The 9,557-nt window shown below is 34.8% G+C and overlaps 3 protein-coding genes across 3 annotated transcripts; 2 read left to right on the top strand and 1 right to left on the bottom strand.

The window, feature by feature from the left end:
• Positions 1 to 18: 18 nt before the first annotated feature.
• B0P05DRAFT_447759 (uncharacterized protein) lies at positions 19 to 873 on the top strand (the record flags this gene model as incomplete). The annotated part of the gene is made up of 2 exons (XM_051573832.1): positions 19 to 655; positions 731 to 873. Coding segments are annotated over 2 exons (780 nt in total), but the record flags the coding sequence as incomplete, so codon positions are not given.
• Positions 874 to 1,347: 474 nt separating this feature from the next.
• Positions 1,348 to 3,567, top strand: B0P05DRAFT_543194 (uncharacterized protein). The gene is made up of 6 exons (XM_051578405.1): positions 1,348 to 1,554; positions 1,660 to 2,009; positions 2,065 to 2,816; positions 2,888 to 3,132; positions 3,204 to 3,343; positions 3,396 to 3,567. The coding sequence occupies exons 1-6, from the start codon at positions 1,551 to 1,553 to the stop codon at positions 3,510 to 3,512; spliced, it is 1,608 nt and encodes a 535-aa protein (XP_051434710.1). The 5' UTR covers positions 1,348 to 1,550; the 3' UTR covers positions 3,513 to 3,567.
• A 3,223-nt stretch (positions 3,568 to 6,790) lies between these two features.
• Positions 6,791 to 7,727, bottom strand: B0P05DRAFT_491773 (uncharacterized protein; the record flags this gene model as incomplete). The annotated part of the gene is made up of 2 exons (XM_051575330.1): positions 7,009 to 7,727; positions 6,791 to 6,933 (listed from the first exon to the last, which is right to left on the bottom strand). Coding segments are annotated over exons 1-2 (786 nt in total), but the record flags the coding sequence as incomplete, so codon positions are not given.
• Positions 7,728 to 9,557: the final 1,830 nt, after the last annotated feature.

Genomic DNA, 9,557 nt, shown 5'->3' with positions numbered 1-9,557 from the left:
TAACCTTTTCAAATGAGTTTTTATTACGAAGATGGACAAGGAAGCATTGCTGATGAGCAAGGAAATGAGACAATGGACTATGAGGAAGAGACTGATCCTTATAACGTTACTTCCTTGTTGACTGCCTCACAATATCGAATTCATCAGGGGCGCTTTCCCGCTAAAGTTACAGAAGAACTTGATGTCCAAATGGAAGAAGTTTCTGAGGAATTATCCAAAGATGTAGCAACCGGTAGAAAATATAATGTATATTCTGACCAACAGAAAGCAGTTTTCTACTATTTTAATAGAGTGAAGCTCTGGAATGCTGCTGCTTCAGGTCGAAAGGCTCAAGTTGAAATTCGTACTGCTCAAAAATGGGCAAAGCGTCTTAAAGAAGACCCAGAATGGAACATCTACGAAAAACAGACGAATATGTCAAACAGAAAACCACCGCAACTCCAAAACGAACATAAACAGCACTTGGTTCAATTTTTCGACAAGTTTCCTCAAGCTACCAGGCGAGATGCAGTAGATAGTTTAACAGAAGAGTTCCAGAATTTCAATTTAAAAGAAACTTCTGTAGGAAACTTCATTCTTTATGAGTGTAATTTAACCTTTAAAAGAGCTACTTTGCACCCTGTGGCTAGAAATAGCGCTGAGAACCTTGATAAACGTTATCATTGGGCTAAAAAATGGGTAGAGAACACGGATATGAATTATCTTAAAAATTGTGTTTTCGTTGATGAAGCTGGTTTTAATATCAACATGAGAAGCCCTAATGCTCGTTCAGTCAAGGGTACACCAGCAATAATAGAAACACCAACTACTCGTGCCATTACGCATACTATTTTAGGGGCTATCACAGCTCATGATGTTATTTCAATTCAAATCAGAGAACCACTTAAGCCAAAAAGAGTTAAAGTGGATGGAAGTCAAAAAAGAAAGAAGCCTGTGGCAAAACCTTTACGAAAAGGTACTGTTACAGGACACTATGCAAGATTCATATCAAAGACACTCGATGAGATGGATAAATTTCCTGAAATGAAAAACTTCTACATCGTCATGGACAACGCACCAATTCATACCTCAGATAGCATTAAAAATTTAATCGAGGCCAGAGGTTATAGAGCTATATATCTTCCTCCATATTCCCCAGAGCTTAATCCTATTGAAAACTTTTGGTCTATTGTCAAAAATTCAATCAAGCGAAGTGCTTTTAAAGAAACAGAAGATTTGAAGACTAGAATTGCCGAAGCTAGTGAATGTGTCAGTAGAAAGACCCTTCATAACATTGCTTATCATTCTGTTAATAACTTTGAAAAATGTTTCAACAAAGAGCCACTTTAATAAACGCTATTGCTTTAATAATATTTTAAAAACGAATTTTATTAAAATTTAGAACGAACTATGAGGGTGTAAAAGCAAATTTTGAGCGAATTTTGAAATAAAAAAAAATAACGAATTTTAATCGGCGACAAAAGCGAATTCAGCGAATTCAGTACTCTGGAGTTACTTCTCTTTTGCCTATTTATCCCAAACAAAAAATTCTTTCAATTTATACAGATATTATGACTAAAGATTATAAAGAAGGTTGGTCAGATTAAAAGAAAATAGAATTTTCGCTGAACTAACAACAAATATATATATACATATATATAGCTATAGCCAGATACATACTATACACGCGCCGAATGTCAATTACCCCTCAACTATCTGCATTCATAAGTATGAATGAAGGACTTGTTATCAGTGACATCATCACACACAAACGAACTTCAGTGGAAGGAATTAAAAGGATGTGGATACGACGATTTACTTCAGAAGTCAAAGACGATGCACTTATCGTAGATTCCGTAGAAGTAAACTGGATTGACTTACTAGCTGAAGGAGTAAAAAAAGCAAAAGAAAATATGATACAATCCCTTAAAGGCAAAAGAATCTTTGCACTTTTAGAAGGTTATGAAAAAGAAAACGATTCTATTGCAAAATCAGTGGCTGGGCCACAAGCCGAGGGCAGTACTAATAAGGTATACAATTAAAAATAGTAATTATTTATAATAATTAATTCATGCCTCGATTTAGAAAAAAAAAGGAAAAGAGACAGCTCACTATGTCCAAGAAGCAACGGAATCTGATACTATACAACCAAAACATTTCGGGTCTAATGTACAACCCATAGACAGTTCTAGTGTAGATACCACAGCCAAATCTAGTGTACAGTCTAATGATGTTTCAGCCCAAAGTACCCCTTTTTTACAGATCATTTACAGTGACAACGACGTCGATAGTTCTTATAAAGAAAAGGAGTCGGAAACAATGACCAATGTATCGTCTGCTTGGTGTATTGTAGGTTACGTTTGGTCGATGACACTCAGTGAATTAAATATTATCTCCGAAGGAAAGAAAGAAATGGTTACTAGCAATTCAAATGTAAAGTCGATATATGATAATACTCACAATCTTGCCTTTGAAAAGCTTTTAAAACCATCAGATATTGACAAAAGACTTTTTCTATCTGCTTTATTTGAAACATCACATCCAAACAATCCAGCCAATCGTCAGTATATAGTGCCCCTTAAAAAGTTACCAAAGAACATTATTCAATGTGTAAGAGCTATGGAGCAAGCAATGGAGAACAGAACCGTGATTAATGTACAGGGCATCCCACTCAACACCGTTAATGAAGTAGCTCTACACCATATTCTGGTTGGGATATATCTGAATCATTCCAAGCCTACTAAATGCCCATCAAGTGAAATTGATTTAATAGTTAAGTCTGTAAGTGAGTTACTTTGTTCTTTGTGGTCACCACATAATGATGTAACGGTTTCATGGTAAGTTGAACACAAATTAATACGGTTAGGTTTACATAGATGTATATTAACGGTATCATTTATATATCTAGGGACTTTTCCACCTGGATTAACAAACAAAAAATGCCCGATTCAATTTCTACGCGGCCAGACCTTGTTTTTTGTTCTGACCTTTGGGAAGTGGGTAACGGAGAGATTAAGCCCGTTGGGACGTCAAAATCATGTGTTGATGTTGCTCGTGCGAGGGTATTAGAGACATGTAAGAGACAGCTGCACGTAAGATTGAAGGCTGCATCATTACCAATAGAAGCTACAACTTTTGGTGTGCTTGTTTACGGTAAAAAAAGCTAGATTTGTTCTCCAGAGTTTTATTTAGGAAATATACTAATATTCTTTATTATCATTTAGGTCTGTGCTATGAAACATTTGTTGTTTCATTTAGTGACGGATATTATCCATATGAGCGTGTCTCTGTTGGATTGTTGCCCACCTCCTTCAACACATATAAAAATGCAGAAAAGACATTGATGGATTTAATACAGTTAAAAGTAAGATAATAGTATACAATATATATTTTAGTGATACTAAATAGTCGCTTAGGAATCGATGAGTATGTCTTTGTCGACAGAAATCACATCTGAGGAGTTTATCCTTGTAGATAAAAACCTTCTGATTCCAACCGTGTCGTACAGCTCCATTGTAAAATATGACAACTGAATCTGTTCAGCGTTAATAAAAAAATTAAATTATGTTATTGATTTGCTTACTCGATATTTCACACATTATAAAAATACGACAGAAAACCATTTGTTGTTTATTCTTCAAAATGTTGAAAAAAAAATATTTTCATTTTCAAGAACAATTACTCCAGTAAAGTTTCCTTATTATATTACGTTCGTACATGAATTGTCACCAATTACTCTGGTTACTTAACATCGCTCACCTTTTCACTGCCAAACAAGCGTAACACGGATAAATCATTAAAAAATAAGAGAATAAGAGCATTTATTACAGTAAATTGAAAAATAAAAACATTCAAATAATTCTAAGTCCTCGACACTTTTAATGTTATTTTTCAAAGCGGGTATTACACTTTACACTTTGCTTTTTCAGTAGAAAAAACAAGCATTTTCAGAATTTGACATTCAAAAGTTAGCGTATAGATTGAGTCTTGGTTGGGAAGAACAGAGCTTGATACAAATCGCTGTGATTTCCATTTTTGTATGCCACATAATATCCTGGAAAATTAAAGTATTGCTACCTTCCATGGCGGTGAGACAAATGACTTGTTACAGGACAAATTGCGTAATAACATAAACTCTTCATTATTGTGCTCATCATAATGGGGAGAAGAACGGGCAAAAGATACGGAGCAAAATGCGTGAAGCAAAGCTGGTTATCAATGCGGTTTCTGTCCGGAAAATGATGAGAACTAAAATGTTAAGAAATAAAAAAAATAAAAAAAACATCATTGTGCTCATCATAATGGGGAGAAGAACGGGCAAAAGATACGGAGCAAAATGCGTGAAGCAAAGCTGGTTATCAATGCGGTTTCTGTCCGGAAAATGATGAGAACTAAAATGTTAAGAAATAAAAAAAATAAAAAAAACATCATTGTGCTCATCATAATGGGGAGAAGAACGGGCAAAAGATACGGAGCAAAATGCGTGAAGCAAAGCTGGTTATCAATGCGGTTTCTGTCCGGAAAATGATGAGAACTAAAATGTTAAGAAATAAAAAAAAAATAAAAAAAACATTATTGTGCTCATCATAATGGGGAGAAGAACGGGCAAAAGATACGGAGCAAAATGCGTGAAGCAAAGCTGGTTATCAATGCGGTTTCTGTCCGGAAAATGATGAGAACTAAAATGTTAAGAAATAAAAAAAATAAAAAAAACATCATTGTGCTCATCATAATGGGGAGAAGAACGGGCAAAAGATACGGAGCAAAATGCGTGAAGCAAAGCTGGTTATCAATGCGGTTTCTGTCCGGAAAATGATGAGAACTAAAATGTTAAGAAATAAAAAAAAATAAAAAAAACATTATTGTGCTCATCATAATGGGGAGAAGAACGGGCAAAAGATACGGAGCAAAATGCGTGAAGCAAAGCTGGTTATCAATGCGGTTTCTGTCCGGAAAATGATGAGAACTAAAATGTTAAGAAATAAAAAAAATAAAAAAAACATCATTGTGCTCATCATAATGGGGAGAAGAACGGGCAAAAGATACGGAGCAAAATGCGTGAAGCAAAGCTGGTTATCAATGCGGTTTCTGTCCGGAAAATGATGAGAACTAAAATGTTAAGAAATAAAAAAAATAAAAAAAACATCATTGTGCTCATCATAATGGGGAGAAGAACGGGCAAAAGATACGGAGCAAAATGCGTGAAGCAAAGCTGGTTATCAATGCGGTTTCTGTCCGGAAAATGATGAGAACTAAAATGTTAAGAAATAAAAAAAAAATAAAAAAAACATTATTGTGCTCATCATAATGGGGAGAAGAACGGGCAAAAGATACGGAGCAAAATGCGTGAAGCAAAGCTGGTTATCAATGCGGTTTCTGTCCGGAAAATGATGAGAACTAAAATGTTAAGAAATAAAAAAAATAAAAAAAACATCATTGTGCTCATCATAATGGGGAGAAGAACGGGCAAAAGATACGGAGCAAAATGCGTGAAGCAAAGCTGGTTATCAATGCGGTTTCTGTCCGGAAAATGATGAGAACTAAAATGTTAAGAAATAAAAAAAATAAAAAAAACATCATTGTGCTCATCATAATGGGGAGAAGAACGGGCAAAAGATACGGAGCAAAATGCGTGAAGCAAAGCTGGTTATCAATGCGGTTTCTGTCCGGAAAATGATGAGAACTAAAATGTTAAGAAATAAAAAAAAAATAAAAAAAACATTATTGTGCTCATCATAATGGGGAGAAGAACGGGCAAAGGATACGGAGCAAAATGTATAAAACAAAGCTAGTTATCAATGCGGTTTCTGTTCAGAAAATGATTAGTACGTTATGAACAAAAAAATAGAATTACTTGCCGACCTTTTAAAGTTAAGTTCCATAATTGAGTAAAACACGCTTAAAGAAAATGAGGTTAAAAAATGTAAACGTATAATAAATGATACAGACGACTGGGGATTTGCTATTTGTACACCTCCTGCGTTTAAATTATTTTAGATGACGTAGAAAACTTATTTGCACCTCTTGTACACCTTGGGGGTACCTACAGATGCCTAACCCGGTTGTTCGACTCTGTCCGGTATTTGAGTATGATTTGAGAAAGTAAAGTTACTTTTTTATTATTATATGTTGTTTTAATTTTATTAAATTAGTGGCTACACGTTCACGTAGAAGTGAGCAGGTAATAACGGAAAAGGAAAAAAAGGAATAAAATGGATATGTAAACAGAAATAAGAAAGATACCTCCAAAGTTTTTATTTCAAAATTCGCTCAAAATTTGCTTTTACACCCTCATAGTTCGTTCTAAATTTTAATAAAATTCGTTTTTAAAATATTATTAAAGCAATAGCGTTTATTAAAGTGGCTCTTTGTTGAAACATTTTTCAAAGTTATTAACAGAATGATAAGCAATGTTATGAAGGGTCTTTCTACTGACACATTCACTAGCTTCGGCAATTCTAGTCTTCAAATCTTCTGTTTCTTTAAAAGCACTTCGCTTGATTGAATTTTTGACAATAGACCAAAAGTTTTCAATAGGATTAAGCTCTGGGGAATATGGAGGAAGATATATAGCTCTATAACCTCTGGCCTCGATTAAATTTTTAATGCTATCTGAGGTATGAATTGGTGCGTTGTCCATGACGATGTAGAAGTTTTTCATTTCAGGAAATTTATCCATCTCATCGAGTGTCTTTGATATGAATCTTGCATAGTGTCCTGTAACAGTACCTTTTCGTAAAGGTTTTGCCACAGGCTTCTTTCTTTTTTGACTTCCATCCACTTTAACTCTTTTTGGCTTAAGTGGTTCTCTGATTTGAATTGAAATAACATCATGAGCTGTGATAGCCCCTAAAATAGTATGCGTAATGGCACGAGTAGTTGGTGTTTCTATTATTGCTGGTGTACCCTTGACTGAACGAGCATTAGGGCTTCTCATGTTGATATTAAAACCAGCTTCATCAACGAAAACACAATTTTTAAGATAATTCATATCCGTGTTCTCTACCCATTTTTTAGCCCAATGATAACGTTTATCAAGGTTCTCAGCGCTATTTCTAGCCACAGGGTGCAAAGTAGCTCTTTTAAAGGTTAAATTACACTCATAAAGAATGAAGTTTCCTACAGAAGTTTCTTTTAAATTGAAATTCTGGAACTCTTCTGTTAAACTATCTACTGCATCTCGCCTGGTAGCTTGAGGAAACTTGTCGAAAAATTGAACCAAGTGCTGTTTATGTTCGTTTTGGAGTTGCGGTGGTTTTCTGTTTGACATATTCGTCTGTTTTTCGTAGATGTTCCATTCTGGGTCTTCTTTAAGACGCTTTGCCCATTTTTGAGCAGTACGAATTTCAACTTGAGCCTTTCGACCTGAAGCAGCAGCATTCCAGAGCTTCACTCTATTAAAATAGTAGAAAACTGCTTTCTGTTGGTCAGAATATACATTATATTTTCTACCGGTTGCTACATCTTTGGATAATTCCTCAGAAACTTCTTCCATTTGGACATCAAGTTCTTCTGTAACTTTAGCGGGAAAGCGCCCCTGATGAATTCGATATTGTGAGGCAGTCAACAAGGAAGTAACGTTATAAGGATCAGTCTCTTCCTCATAGTCCATTGTCTCATTTCCTTGCTCATCAGCAATGCTTCCTTGTCCATCTTCGTAATAAAAACTCATTTGAAAAGGTTATTGTATAATAAAATGAAATTTATAAAATTAAAAAAAGCGAATTTTGAGTAAAGTAAAAACGAACTTTGGAGCTTTACAAAAACGAACTTTGACCAATAAAAAAGCGAATTTTGAAATAAGAAAAAACGAATTTTAATCGGCGACAAAAGCGAATTCATTACTCTGGAAAACGAACTTTGGAGGTGGAGCCGCTGTATAGTGTTTATATGAGAAATATCCATGTATTAGATAGTACTTTTAGCCTTAGATTTTAGTAGGAAAAATAGTAGCATATCAAAAACTTTAATAAGCAGCGCCCTGGTTGTAACTATACAATGATTGATTTCCCTTTTTCTCTTATTTGTTCTCAAGTTTGTTATAAATGCGATTAGTCAAAAAAGGGTTATATTTTAACTTTAACATTCAATAAATAATTAGGTTGCACAGACTAGGACACAAAGGCCATCTTAGCATGAGATCAATTCTTAGCATGCATAAATTAGGATATTCTCTACAAAAAAACAAGAGCTTGATTATTTCTTGTTGTTAATTCATTAACTGGAGCAACAGATGAAGAATATATATTACATGAATTAGTTCCTAAATGCTTTGCAAATATATTGATATTTCTGGAATAAATAGAATCTTTTATCAAGTGTTTATAGACAAGGATTGGGATAAAGATCTAAACCAGTTTCAATCAGGTTTTCAAAAGAAAAAGGGAAGGTGGCATTTGATATCAATCTATTAGTGCTGAATTCAAAGAGCAAAAGATATCGAAAGAAAAAAACTGTATGTGCTTCTTAGCTGATTAATAAAGCAATCATTATGCTTTTCTAATTAAGATAATGGTTTTATGAAGTTCTTTTCTCGAATCGTGATAACATGTACTGAGTTTCAATAAAAAATTGATGATTGGCCTTTGCGTCGCTCTTTAACAGACATCTAAATAAGCTTAAAATCACATACTGAAGCGTTGCTAGGCAACTAAAGACATGCTACAGTTTATTGACTCTTGTTTAGATGACGCAACCATAGTAGTGACTGTATTTGAAAAAAATCTTCCCTGTCTTTATTATGTATACGCGTTGCTTTTCTATTTTTCAACTTCTTTATTCCCATCAGCAAGTATTATGTTTTCGCCTTTATGGTATTGTTGCCTCTCACTTGGTTGATCACCTAGTTGATGCTACTCTTCTATCAAGATAGCTCTGCCTTTATTGGTTTTACGTCAATTTGATAGAGAAAACTACATACTTGTTGCCAGTTAAAAAAAAAAGAAAGGGCTTGTCCTTTTTTTTTTGCACTTGTTGTATTACAACAACACTTGAAGACGATCACATAGTGCACTGGTATGATGACCTCTTCTTATGTTCGCTTCAGGCCTTGTCTGACTCTTGTGTGATCCTGCCTCTTGTTTTGGTGTTGTATGAATCCAAGAGAGAATATAAGAATGTCTTCTATATTGCATATGAGCAATCTCTGTGTTTATTGACACTCACTTTTGTTTCCTTGTGGGTGGACAAAGGGAAAGTAAAGGTAGACATAGATGCTTGTATGGTTCTGTTTGTCCGTCTGGTCTTTGACTGGAATTTCTGTCTATTCATGGCATCTTTCTTCTTTAGGAGAAAACAACTATCGGACAGAGTGACGGCAGATGTAAGCCATAGCTCGCTTTTGCTACTGTGATAGTTCTGGCCTTACTTCTTTGTGAGGTGTATGCGTCAATGCGGTAGTGAGAGATGTAGCTTATAGTCCATTCGACTCTTCATCAGCATAAACCCTTCGGATACCTAATTGATGATTGTAGAGAAACGTTCTTTTACATAGACTAGGTTTAAGTCTGGTGGTAGTAGTGCTATTTGTTTGAGTATTGTCTATTCTTGGTAAACTCTCTCTCTTTATGGGGGGAGGG

This window comes from Gilbertella persicaria, assembly GCF_025201335.1.
Source record: "Gilbertella persicaria strain CBS 190.32 chromosome Unknown B0P05scaffold_21, whole genome shotgun sequence".
NCBI lineage: Eukaryota > Fungi > Mucoromycota > Mucoromycetes > Mucorales > Choanephoraceae > Gilbertella > Gilbertella persicaria.
This window is presented reverse-complemented; position numbering and strand designations above follow the sequence as displayed.